Source organism: Macrotis lagotis, chromosome 7 (genome assembly GCF_037893015.1).
Source record: "Macrotis lagotis isolate mMagLag1 chromosome 7, bilby.v1.9.chrom.fasta, whole genome shotgun sequence".
Classification (NCBI taxonomy): Eukaryota; Metazoa; Chordata; class Mammalia; order Peramelemorphia; family Peramelidae; genus Macrotis; species Macrotis lagotis.
In genome coordinates, this window is record NC_133664.1 from 37,121,763 (window position 1) to 37,135,985 (window position 14,223).

General features: G+C 39.2%; 1 protein-coding gene across 4 annotated transcripts in view; it reads right to left on the reverse strand.

Moving 5' to 3' along the window:
• Positions 1 to 14,223, reverse strand: part of OXNAD1 (oxidoreductase NAD binding domain containing 1) — a 49,679-nt gene that overhangs the window by 35,084 nt on the left and 372 nt on the right. Inside the window, exons 1-3 of one of the 4 annotated variants that reach the window (XM_074195755.1) lie at positions 13,839 to 14,223; positions 7,800 to 7,952; positions 7,488 to 7,551 (exon numbers count right to left, since the gene is read on the reverse strand). In XM_074195755.1, the coding sequence (XP_074051856.1) occupies positions 7,488 to 7,551; positions 7,800 to 7,942 (207 nt within the window). In that variant the 5' untranslated portion in view covers positions 7,943 to 7,952; positions 13,839 to 14,223. Of the gene's footprint in view, positions 1 to 6,721; positions 6,879 to 7,487; positions 7,552 to 7,799; positions 7,953 to 13,838 lie in introns of those variants that run through there. The other 3 variants (XM_074195757.1, XM_074195756.1, XM_074195758.1) reach the window with 3 other exon arrangements.

Genomic DNA, 14,223 nt, shown 5'->3' on the forward strand with positions numbered 1-14,223 from the left:
AAAATGTGACTTGATATAGGAAATCTAATTATCTCTTCTCACATTACTTCTCCAGCTTAAAACTATAGGTAAAAATGGCCAATTAGGAACACAATTATTTAATGTAACGCCATTATAGGAAAATAAATCTAACAAGAGGAATAGGATCACAAGAAATTTAAAATGTGATTTTTAGGTAAGTAATGTGGTTAACTAGAAAAACACTAAATTATCACATGAGATATGGGAACCCTCTCAGAATCATGACTCCATATTTTTCAGAGGCTCAGATCTTTCACTTCAGAGGTGAGAGCTGGGTTGGAAGCCCAAAGAAGATACTTTGCCATTAGTGCATATGGCTTATTGGGATTTCCCCTCCCCCGCCCAAATATTTTTGTGCAATCTTAAATTGGGAAGAAATATGACTTTCAGTGTATCTGCTTTTCTGAACCAGCCAAACATCCATTTGTTAAGTCAGACAGTCTTGGGTTTTGATAAATTCAATATTGATAAACTTAAAATGTATAATGATCACTCGAATAAAAGAACTGGAAAATTCCTTAGACTGTCTGATGGCCTCATGCCAAGACCAGCCTGGTTACTGACTCATCTCCTTCTTTGGACTGATTAGCTCCAATATAATAGAGCAAACAGGGGAGTTGACACACAGTGGACACTTAAATGGACACTTCTTTGATGTGGCTCATGACTGTTCATAAGTGGGACTTTAATGTCACAGGAAGAGCTGAGGGGAGGGGTCCAGTCAGATGTGAGGAACATCAGTTCGAGAGGGGTTAGGTGGATAAGCTGGAGAAGGGGTAGAGAGGACAATGAGGACGCCATTACAACAGGCCTAGTTGTGTGGGCCTGGACTTTGGTAGAGGCTGTGTAAGAGAGAAGGGGCAAACAGGAGAGAGGGTAGGGGCCTAAATGCTGAGAGAGAAAGGATAAACACAGTGAACAACAGGTAGCATTTAGATGCCATTTTGCTTGCAAAGCCCTTTACAAATAGCCTCATTTGATGGTAGGTGCTATGATTCCCATTTTAAAGATGAGGAAACTGAGTCAGAAGTTAAGTGATTTGTCCACAGGGCAGGATCTAAACTCGGGCTTTCCTGTCTCCAGATAAAATGTTCTATCTACTCCATGACCTGGCTATCTCACAAAAACTACAATACTGGTAGTGAACTTGACACAAATTAGTTAGTATGAAGGAGGAATGAAAGAGAAAATATGAATTCTATTTAGTACAAGTTCAAAGTGTCAATGGGACATCTAACAAGTAGCTAGCAATTCAAGAGCTTAGCATCTCTGAGTTACCACCTCACACCTCTCAGACTGGCCAATATGACCAGAAAGGACAATGATCAATGTTGTGGGAAATCTGGGTCACTAGTACATTGTTGTTGGAGCTGTGAACTCATTCAACCTTTCTGGAGAGCAATTTGAAATTATGCCCAAAGGGCAACAAAAATGTGTATCCTCTTTGATCCAGCAATACCACTACTGGGTCTAAACCCTGAAGAGATTACGAAAAAGTGTAAAAACATCACTTGTACAAAAATATTCATAGCAGCCTTGTTTGTGGTGACAAAGAATCAGAAATTGAGTGAATATCCATCAACTGGGGAATGGCTTAATAAACTGTGGTACATGAATGTGATGGAACACTATTGTTCTCTTAGAAACCAGGAGGGATGGGAATTCAGGGAAGCTTGGAAGGATTTACATGAACTGAGATGAGTGAGATGAGAAGAACCAGAAGAACACTGTACACCCTACATAAGGTGATGATCAACCTTAATGGACTTGCTCATTCCATCAATGCAACAATCAGGCACAATTCTGGGCTATCTGTGATGGAGAATACCATCTATATCCAGAGAAAGAATTGTGGAGTTTGAACAAAGACTATTACCTTTTAATTGAAAAAAATATTATCTTATTATGGAATTTTTGCTACCTCTTATACTTTGTTTTTTTTCATTAAGGATATGATTTCTCCGTCATCAAATTCAACTTAGATCATTGTATAGCCTGGAAACATGTTAAGACTAACAGACTGCCTTCTGTGGGGGGTAGGGGGAGGGAAGCAAGATTAGGGGGAAAATTATAAATTCAAAATAAATAAATAATTTTTTTTAAAAAAGAGCTTAGGAGATATATTGATGGATATACAGGTTTAGAAGTTTCCTCCCTTGAGAAATAACTGGACTCATGAAGAGCCCAGGACTGAGCCTTGGGACACAGCCAACCTCAGGGGATGAGAAGAAAAGAAAACCACGAAAGCATCACAGAAGTCAAGGTAGGAAAGTATATGGACAGGGGGGAGCAAAGAGAAGGGAGAAACTGAGAGGAGAAAAAAGCTATCAAGGAGTAAAGCAGAATAAGGCTTGAGAAAAGGTCATAGGATTTGGCAGTTAAATTGGTAATCCAAAAGAAAGAAATGAGGTCATCTAAATCAGCCAAATCCCTTAAGATGGGGTGGAGAGATGGCAGAGAAGAGAAAGCTGTTTTCCTTCCAAACAACTCTAAAATAATAACTCAAATCAAATTCTACAGAGCAGACCCATCAAGAGGTCTGCGGGGAAACTTTTATCTAGTTCAAGCCAACTTAGGAGGTTGGCAGGAGAGTTCTGGGGCCAGGATGGGGTCTGCCCAGAGTACAGGCAGTGGCAACACCAATGGTGGCAGTAACAATAGCCATAGGCCTTAGAGGTGGCTGTGACAGTGACAGCAGCACTGTGGGAGCTCTTGGTCCAGATGGAGATGGAGAAGGGAGTCAAACTGTCCCTGGACTAGCCCTGGGCATTATCTGGCAACTCCAATACCCATGATGGAGATGAGCTCTTGTGGAGCCATGAAGAGAAGCATGGATCGCAACCCCAAGGAAGCAGGGGCCCTTCCTGGGTAAAGATCAGGGCTCAAACCAAAAGAGTAGTAACTACACTTTTCCCCATATTAGACGTACCAGAAACTTGAAGATCCCCAGGACTAACTTTAAAAACAGTAACAGGAACATGGGGGTGATGATCAACCTTGATGGACTTGCTCATTCCATCAGTGCAACAATCAGGGAAAATTTGGGGTTGTCTGCGATGGAGAACACCATCTATATCCAGATAAAGAACTGTGGAGTTTGAACAAAGACCAAGGACTATTCCCTTTAATTTAGGAAAAAAAAAAAACCTGATATCTTATTGTCTCATCTTGCTATCTCTTATATTTTATGTTTCTTCCTTAAGGATATGATTTCTCTCTCTTCACACTCAATTTGGATCAATGTACAACATGGAACAATGTAAAGACTGACAAATTGCTTTCTGTGGCAGGGTGGGGAGGAGGGAAGTAAGATTGGGGGGAAAAAAATCTTTAAGTAAAAAAAAAAAACAGTAGCAGGGAAAAGCCTAAAGAATGAGACAGAACCTCCCTACCCCTAGGTGAGCAAAGTCCAACTTTAACATAAAGGTCGAAGTTAAAAAATAGGCTGAAAAAATGAGCAAACAACAAAAATAGAACTTGATCTCCAAAAGCTACTATAGTGACAGGACAATCAAGACACAAATCAAAACAGTTATAAATAAAAATTCATAGAAAAATAGTGAATCTAGCACAAGTCTAACAAGATTTTACAGAAGAGCTGAAGGACTGTAAAAATCAAGTAAACAGTAGAGGAAAAACTGGGAAAAGAAATGAAAAGAAAGCAAGAAAGTGATGAAAAGACACTTAGCAGCTTGGTAAGAGAAGGCCAAATGAAAAAAGGGGCACAAAAACTCACTGCAAAAAATAATTCCATAAAAATAATAACGGTCAACTGAAAGCTAATGACTCCCTAAAACATCAAGAAATAATAAAACAGAGTAAAAAGAATGGAAAAAAATAGAAGAAAATATGAAATATCTCATAAGAAAAACAACTCATCTGGAAAATAGACTGAGGAGAAATAAATTAAGAATTATTAGACTTCCAAAAAGCTATAATTAAAATAAGAACATAGACATCATATTTGAAGAAATTGTAAAGAAAATTGCCCAGATATCCTAGAACCAGAGGGTAAAACAGAATTCAAAGAGTCTACCTATTACCCCCCAAAACAAAAATTCCCAGGAATATTATGGCTAAATTCCAGAGCTTCCAGATCAAAGAGAAAATACTGCAAACAGTCAAAAAGAAACAATTCAAATATCATCACACCATAATAAGAAAAATAAGATTAAAGCAGCTTCCAGGCAAAAGGAGCAGAGGCTTTAGATTATAATATTCCAGTAGGCCAAGAAGTTAGGATTATGATCCACATAATAACCTTTCCAGCAAAACAGAATAAGTTTTTCAGAAGAAAAAATGGACATTTAAGGAAACAGAGGACTTGCAAGCATTCCTGATAAAAAGATCAGAGTTGAATAGAAGACCTGACATTCAAGCACAAATTCCTAAAACCTTTGTAGCCTGGGTTTTACAAGGGCCATTTTTTTCAATCTTTTCTTGTAAATTACAATCACACTTAACATGGAGTTTCAGAGAATTTGTCTAGTCATTTGCCCAATTCCTCAACCAACCTGCTTTCTTTGCATATGACCCTTGGATAAATTTAAGGGCCCCTGTGATTTGGGTTCACTCATGGATACCTTCTTGGAGTCTCCCCTGTTAAGTGAAGAGTCTGCACTAGAACATCTTTACTGTACCCTCAGCTCCAACAAACCAGGAATTTCTCCTTCTGGCTTCTTTTCTGCTAAGACAATGTCCCAGTGAAATATTACTTTGCTTAAATAATTTTTAATTCGTGATATTTCATTTACTCTCTTTGATTCATTCTCTTTTGAGATTCTTAACATTATCGCTACCTTTGCTTTAAGCAAATGTTATTGATTCCAAAACTTTTTTCCTGTAAAAGCATATACTTTTATCAATACTGTATCACTATCTTAAAATACACATTAAAGATGCATTTTTAAACTAATCTCTGAGCAAAGAGTTTTTCTTTCATCTTTCATCTTGAAATGTTCTCGTTGTAATGTAGCCTTGGGAGCTCTATCCCAAGCCTTTGAAACCTACCTTGACAGTCCCCAAACCAGCCTTTGTAGTGTGTTTGGACATAGCCTCCTAGAGTTTTTTTAGGTTTCACATCTGGGTGGACAAACAGCTCTTGATTAGCTTCAGAAATAAACTGGCTCAAAGACTTTCTAGTCTGGCTACCAGGCCCTACTAATTCTTTTGTTCAATCTCTGCTGCAACTTCTTTGATGTAAGGAAAAGTCTAACTTAGTATTATATAGCAACTAAGATCCTAGCAGATATCATTCTAATATAACTTAAGCTCCATGAAGATAGGGACTACGCTTTAGCTAAACTTTTACATTGCTCTAGCATACTGCTCTACACAGTATGCCTTTCTGGAACATTGGTGGAAGAGTGCTGACTCAACTTTCAGCCAGGTCAATTTTTCCTAAGACAGCCTTAAGGGAGGAAATTTAGTCTATTATTGTCCTGACTTCTAGCCACTCTGATTCTTAAAATTATTTGAATTATACAATTAAGAGTTTTTATTAACTTTCTTTATATTTCAAATATAGCTTAACTTCCCTCCTCTCAAAAGAACAAAAACAAAAGGGACCTTTTTCAACTTTTAAAAGTATTCATTGAATATTCTATTTGTTCCAGTTTTAAAAAAAAAGCATAACTCAAAACGTTAAAAAAAACTTCATGCCATTACATTAAACTAATTTTCTTCATAATTGGCATGGTTGTCATCCTTCAAAGACAGTTAACCAATCTCAGCTTTACCAATTCAGCAATTTTGGGTTGAACAAGACAAAAATTCTTTACAGATTTTTTTTAAAAACCCAGTATGAAAGGTGTATGTTCTCATGTCATATACATCTGAAGCAGTTGTGCTAATTTAATTCAAAACTCCCAAGAAAACTAGCTCAAGGCTAATCTAAAACATAAAATTTTAGTCCCAAAGCAACTTTTTAAGAGTAGAATTAGTCTGAAAAATGATTCCCTCTTCCAAAATGTCCTTTTTTCAGAAAGGAGCAGCAGTAGGGGACCTGGCATGGTAGAGAAAGTGCTGTGCAGCCAAGAGGCCAGATAGCCTTGCTGCCATGTCACTGGGTAATTTTAGGAGAGTTGCTCCTTCAGGGCCTGGGTTTGTTTTCTGATCTGAAGTAAAGGGCAGAGGGTAAGTTAGAAAGAGATTTCTATAATCTTTCCCAGCTCTTTATTACAAATCTTCAGTTTGCTTTCCATAGTCCCTTCCACTAAATGATCTGAGCTACAGTGAGGATGGCATCAGTTCAAGAGTTTCTTGGTGAACACACTCCCTTCTACCAATGCAAACTGGCAATTCAAAAGTCCCCCACTGTGACCTCCACTAACGTGAAAATTCTTTAGTATATGATTGTGATAGGTGATGGAAAGAACGCTGGACTTTGGGCCAGAAAGTGAGAAAAATGCTCTGGTAAGCAGAAAACCACATAAATGTGAATGGGAATGAGCAGGGGGATCAGGATGTCTTTCTTCAACCACTGTACATTTCTTCCCCAAGCATAGTCTCATTACAGAGAATAAAAAAATTAATATTTGATATTTGTAAGCCTCAAACTAATGAAAATTTAATGATTTAAAAATATTCACATTGCCTAACAGTAGAAAATCTTATATGTAAACCAAAGGCGGCTCATCGAAAACCATTACCCAGATCAAACATTCAATTCTAGATATTCAATGAAAATGGGGCTACTCACAGAGGGAAAGGATGAGTGTCCTTTCCATGCCAAGAAACCCCTTCATGGAGCAGAAAAGTTTTCTAGGTATCTGTCTGAGTTTGGTGGAAATTCTGCTCTTGGGACAAGGACAAAGATCTTCCACTTTGCTTTCTCAATGTTGGAATGAGGAGTTGTTCTACAGCAGGAGGGAGAACAAGGATTTTAAGGAAAAGGCTCATTGGAGATTCTAACTCTACAAGAGCTCCTCCCTATCACCCATGACAGCTCAGATTTGGTACTCTATCTCCTGCAGGAGGGCCATCTCTGTCCTCAACCTGAAGAGCAAGTGCTTGCCACCTGTGCAGTAAGGAGAATGAACTTGGCCTGCAAGGCTCCAGTCCTCCCCGTTTGCTAGGCGTGTAATTAGACCGTGCTCTGAAAGCTGCCTCCTTGTGTGACCTGGCCAATCCCTGGTATGTACTATCTGGGAGGCTGCACTTCCAGCTTGGAGTCCCTTGTGGCTCTGGTTGATGGTCCCATGAACATCTGAGCCCCATTTCCTATCTGAAAACCAAAGGCATTAATACTCACTTCTACTTCTTCACAGGATTGTTTCAAGGGAAGCACTCTAAATCAAAGAGCTCCCTAAATGAGAGTTATCATTATGCAGACTTATTCATTAAAGGCAACAGCCAGCATCATGGAGAATTTCCCTGAACTTCCCTCACCAGCTTCATGTAGAATTTCCCTGAACTTCCCTTGATAAGAAGACAGAAAAATCGCAGCCCAACATAAACATACTGACCTCATGGCGAAAGCTTTTTGCTGTCCTCTCCAAGTGATCACTTTTCTTCTGGGACTTCATGATGCTAATTTAACAAAAAAGCAAAATCAGAAGCTTACTATGCCTGCCTTTCAGGGAAGCGCTGAATCAAGTTATCATGCCTACTAAGGCAATTCAGGGAACAGGCAGAAATTTTAGAAATAACCAATATATAAGCCTAAAGAGCAATGGATACTAAGTCATTTTTTAGTAGGTGACAGATCTGGAAAAGCTGCCAAACCAAATAAGGCTTCACCAGCCTCCAAGGTCATGGAGCACATATGACAGACATACCAGCTCCCAGTGAGGTGGCACAAGCCTCTGGGCCTCCAGGGTGACAACGCAGTCTGAGGGCAGAACACTCCAGCAGAGCTTCTCAACAATGGGGAGATCACAAAAGTACGGGTCATGGTACAACTGGGCAGAGGCCAGAACATTCCCGAAAGCCTGCATGGCACAGAAAGACGAAAGGAGACAAAAACAGGTTATTGTGCTGGGGGTTGTCCCTGAACATTCATAACAAAAAGGAGTTTCTTTACACTGTTCCCTATGGAGAATGACTGATCAACACATCTTGGTCTCAGGTCTAGGACCCTTAGAGGTCCATAAGCTTCACCAAACAACAGAGGGTGGGTCTAGGACATACAAGGTTAAGAACCTCTGTCAGAAAGTTAATAAACAAGCATTTATTAGTGTCCTAATATTTGCCAGGCACTGGAGAGGCAAAGTCACAAATCCACTTAGTGGACTTCTTTTTTGGGAGAGCCAATGTGGACGATTTTATGCCAATATTCTTCTCCCCATTTTACCAATGTGGACTAGCTAAGGCATGCAGAGGTTCCAGAAGCTCAACCTCTGGACTGCAGGCTCAGGTCATAGCAGGCTGGTTTGTGAAAAAGGTCAGGGTTGGGCAATCACTCATGCATCAAGAGTTAGATTTAGGACAGGCCACTACAGCTAATGAGAAAATGGCACTAAATAAACCCAACACTGACCAGGTGGAAGAGTGGTAAACATAGTGAGAAAAACTAGAGAACTCTGAACAGTAACACTATTGATGGAAAGGTCTTAGAACCAGGAGACCTGGGCTCAAGTCTTGCCAATGAAAAACGATGGCTGTGACCATTAAGTTGAAGAGAGAATGCCAACTTCCACTGGAAGAATTTCTTTTGCCACTAAAATCAGATTCCCTCTCACTGTTTTATATATATATATATATATACATATACATATGTATGTATGTATATATATATATATATATATATATATATATATATATATCTGTGTGCACACATTCACATAGTCTCTATTTCTCTCCAGTTATCCCTCCCACATCACAACTTTCCACATTGAGATGTCAATATGCTGTCAGTCAGTATGAGAAATTAAATGGGAATTTGGGGAGTTTTGCAGAGGAGGCAAATGATATGCAAGGCGGCAGATAACATAGAAAACAATTCAGAAACTCAAAAAGCATTTAATATGTGTAGTACTCTATAATAACCCAAACTAAAAAAAATAAACAAAAAATTATCCTATGTAATTTTGCTATGTTTTATATTTTATTTTTTCTTTAAGGATATAATTTCTCTCTCAACACATTCAATTTTTATCAATGTACAGCATGGAAACAATGTAAAGATTATCAGATTGCCTTCTGTGGGGGGTTGGGGAGAGAGGGAAGTGAGACAATGTAAAATTCAAAAAACAAAAAATAACCCGAACTTTACAAATAAGGAACTGTAAATACTCCCCAAAAGAAAAAATATTCAGACTTTTCCTTTGGTATGAAGGTAGGGTCAAAGGAAAAAATTTTATGCAAATTTCCCCAAAACCATGGGGCCAACATGATGTGGAAGAGATCACTGTATCTTTCTCCATCCCATACAGTTTCCTTGTAGGTAAGAAAACTAAGAACATCTCATTTTAAAAAACAAATGTCCGGGCAGTTAGGTGAATACAGCACCAGCCCTGGAGTCAGGAGGTCCTGAGTTCAAATCCAGCCTCAGACACTTAATAATTGCCTAGCTATGGGACCTTGGGAAGGTCACAACTCCACTGCCTTGCAAAGACAAAACAAAAACAAAAACCAAACCGAAAAAACAACTGCCCCTCTTACACTGACACTACAGCATGACAAATCTCTTAATAGTTTGCTGTAATCCACCTCTTTTCTTCAACTCTTTGCCCCACACACTCATTCTTCCATTCTTTTGCTTTCTTTGTTTCTCTCATTTTCTCTTCCTTGAATTCTCTTCATTCATTTCATGAAGTCCAAGTTAGGAGACAAAAAAGTCAGGGTAACTGCATTTTTGGTTTTGTTTTAAACCAACTGCCATGAATTGCAAATAGTTAAAAGTTATATTGTTCTACTCAACATTTTAACTAATTGTTACTACAATTCATTATCTGTACAATGAAACATCATATGGTGATTAAGCTGTTGAATGTTCTACTCAATTGAATACGAAACAAAGAAACATTCATTTTTAAAGCTATTTTACTTTTTTTAAGTGTGAAATCATATTGCTACAACTCCTATTGACCACAGCACCATCTACTGATAAATCAAATGTATTTACCAACTTGGTTGGGATTTTTTGAAGAGTCAGATGGCTTTATTTTTAAGCTCAAATTTCCCAAAGTTTCTCTTCCATTGTTTAGAATATAAACTTTTTTTATTGATACGTGAATATTTGGGCACAGGGATCATGGTTTTTATATGTTCATGCCAATGCTTAACACACTATGGAAGTGCAATAAACCTCAAACTTTTCAAAAACGTTAACAAATGATTACTTTATTCATTTAATACATATTGTTGTAGATATTTGCTCTCATCAACCACCACAGAATTCATTTTAATTCCTTCATTTATATTTAATGTATTTATCTTAGATGTTTACCAACTTGGTGACCCTGGCAAATCATTAACCCTGTCTGCTTCAGTTACTCTATCTTTAAAATAGAGATAATAAAGCCAGCTGCTTCCCAGGTTGTTAAAAGGATAAAATGAGGCTATATTTGTAAAGCATCTTGTGAACCTTAAAGTGCTCTATAATCACTGCCATTAATAGACAAAGAATAAAACCAGATTCAGTGGCAAGAGACTCTGGGTCCCTAATTCCAAAAAAGGTGCAATGGCTAGATTTTAGCCAAAGGACTAGGGGTTCCCTGAATACATTAGTCTATCTTTGACCACAGAATCTAAAGGGTTAAAAGGTCCTTGAGTGTTAGCTAGTTCAAACCCAACCCCACCATCCAACAAGGGGTGTAACTGGTCTTTAGTGGGGGGCTCACTTCTGAAAGCATTACTTGGTACCTCCCCAGTGCTAATTCTTAGCTTCTTCCTCTTCCAGAGGAGAACTCTACAAATATCAGGGGACAGCCAGCATGTCCCATCCTAACAATAGCTCCTTCAATCCATTTTCAAACAGCAAGATCTGGATACCCTTCACCCTCCAGGTCGTTCCTTCTTTGACTAAAATGTGGTCCCTGGAAAGCAAACTCAGCCTTGTGGTCTGGGAGAGAGCAGAGGATGAGATGTACATGCCTCCCTTAAACAAGGTCTAAGATCACGTTTGCTTCTTTCTTGGCTTTGTAGTCCCAGATCTTCTTCAAATGACCTGCTAAATATACAGCCATACTTCCATCTTGTACTTCTGAAGCCCAAGTGTATATTTATCTCTTAAACTTTACTTAAGAACATGAATTTAGGATCTTGGAGATTATGAATGTGGGAATCAGGAAGATTCGTCTTCATATCCTGTATTAAGACACCTGTGGGATCTTCAGCGAGTTTTTTAAACTTCCTGTGCCTCAGTTTCCTCAGAGGTAAATGAAAGGGCTGGAATGATTTTCTCCAGCATTCCTTCCAGTTTTAAATCTAAGATTCAATGAGATTCCTCATTTCACAGAGGACCTGAGACTGATTAGCAAAGTAACCTCCTCGAGATCATCTCAAGTAATAAAATAGCAGAAGTGGGGTTTGAAAAAAGGTCCTCTGGTTCCAAACTTTTATGTTCTTTCCACTATTGCAGACCTAGTCTGAGACTTTTGGGGAAAATTACAGTTTTATACAATTAGTTATCCCTCTAAGGCAAATGTAAACTTTATCCAAGTTATTTATGGAAATGACAAAGGTGGGGCAGCTAGGTGGAGCAGTGGATAGAGCATGAGCCCTGGAGACAGGAGCATCTGAGTTCAAATCTGGTCTCTGACACTTAATAATTACCTAGCTGGACAAAATCCTTGTAACAAAAATGCAGTCAAAACACAGTGACTGTGTCTGAAATTGCCTTCTACCTCAAGTCCCCCAACTCTTGTCAGGAGGCAGACAGCAGGATCTGCCCCGAGTCCTTTGGAATTATGTTATATTTCACTAGGCCAATTATGTTGTATTTCACTGTGGCCTTGGGCAAGCCACTTTTGCCTTGCAAAAACCTAAAAAAAAAATGACAAAGGAGAGAAGAGAGCTCCTTCCAAGGAGATCATCAAACCAATAAGGAAGGGTTGGAGCAACTCTAATGGTCTGGTCCTTCACCAAGCTTGAAGTCATCTACTACCCACCCTCCATTTCTCCACCTTATCATAAGAAAGGAAGGAGGAACTTTATCAAATGCTTTGTAAAATCTAGATACTTTTCAGCATTTCCCTTATCTAACAGAAACTTTGTCAAAAAAAATACATTAGGTTAAACTAGAAAGATCAGTTTATATGCTTTAGAGTCGGGCCAAGATTTTCAATTGTCAGCAGGGGCAGAGGAGAATGAAAATAAAAACTATATTGTTGAACACTGATTTTTTTTAAAAAATTTCTGGCCAGGAAAAAAAGTCAAGTTCATCCATCTATATAGTTCATAGATGGCTACCTCTGCTCTTCTTTAACATTATGGCACCACTCACATGCTCCAGATTTTTCAAAACAATCTTTATTGAAAGAATATACCATGGGGGCGGCTAGGTGGCGGAGTGGATAAAGCACCGGCCCTGGAGTCAGGAGAATCTGGGTTCAAATCTGGTCTCACTTAGTGAATGCCTAGCTGTGTGGCCTTGGGCAAGCCACTTAACCCTGTTTGCCTTGCAAAAACCTAAAAAAAAAAGAATATATGGCCTCCCCAAAACTGACTCAGTCTTCCTAAAAGGTCCCTGAACTACCCAAGTCAGTATTCAAGACTGCCCAAAGAGATGATTAATACTCACATCATAGCCATAGCCATAGCCTGGGGGGGGGGGGGACCTCTTTAGAACCCATGGGAGCTGCTAGACTATTCAGATGACTTAAGTGAGATGGGAGACACCAACATTCTTTTGAGGTAAATGGAATACCATCAATCTGCCACCAATTCCTCAAGCCCTTGGGGGCTTACCATCTACCCTGACTCCATACCAAGGACATTTGGGCCTTTCAACCTGCACTGCTGAACCCTTAGGATTTCTAGGCATTGGCCTTCCACCCTGGAGCTAGACTTTTAAAATGTGAGGAAGGAGTGTCTAGCCCTTTCTATTTGAATCTCCAAGAGCTGGCCACACAGCAACACTGAATACTTTTTCATTTATTTTTTTCATTCACTTATTCTCTAAATTAGCTCGATCACTAGTACTCATTCCCTTCTCAATTTATTTTGTGTTTGTGTACATATTGTGTCCTCTCATACGAGACTGTCTATGTTACTGCAAATCTCTATTATGGACAATTTGCTTTTCCTTTTAAATATAAAATATATTTAAGTTTTAGTTGTCAAAACTGCCCTGTTCGTCTGATTCCTTCTGTGCCCTCCTCTCTTCCTTTTTTCTGAAACCCCATCCCCAAAACTACCTTTCACATTAACTGTCCCCTATTGGAAAAAAGAAAAACAAAAGCAAAATCCTTGTAACAAAAATGCAGTCAAAACACTGTGACTGTGTCTGAAATTGTCCAACTCTGGAACTGAGTGTTGAGTAGTACCTAGGGACATTGAACAATGAGGCTACTTACCCCTATGGGCTTACAGTTCCTATGGCAGGTCAGCCCTCCATCCCCTATGCCCCAGTTATAACGTTAACCAGAGGTTTTAATTTAAAGAATATTTACGACTTGATCAAAAAAAAGGCTAATTTTCAACAAGATCAAAACTTACTGGGTGTATACCAGTGATACTTAGTGTACGAATACACTGAAACTCTGGTTTTAACATAAGCAACACGCAAATCCCACCAAAACAGCGCTATGGTAAAATAACAGATCCCTGTAAATGCGTTAAAAAAAATGGACTGTAGAACTGAAGCTGCAGGAATTTTAAGAGATCGTCTCACTCAAACTTCTCGTTTTATAGATGTAAAAACCGAGACTCACGATAGTAAGCGATTTGCCTAATTATGAGGAGATGGGGTAGCGGAGGCTTGAACTTCGGTCTTCTGACTCCAAATCCCGCGCTTTTCCCACCAGGCTCCGTCTGGCTTTATAGACAGCCCCGGCTTCAAATACTGTTGAAATACTTTTTTTTTTTTACTTTTCCAACGACATCCACTTTTGGGGGGGGTCAAGTTTTGGGCTCCGCATTTTTCTCCCTCCCCCCCCCGCAATCTGATTAGATCTGTTCCTCCTATTTTCGCTTTATTACGTTTCCCAGCTGCAGCTCTCCGGCCCTGCGCCGCCCGAGACGCTGGCGCGCCGACAGGTCGGGCCGGCCTTTTGCGGGCTGGACATCTTTGTTGCTCCTTCTGGGGAATTAAAACCC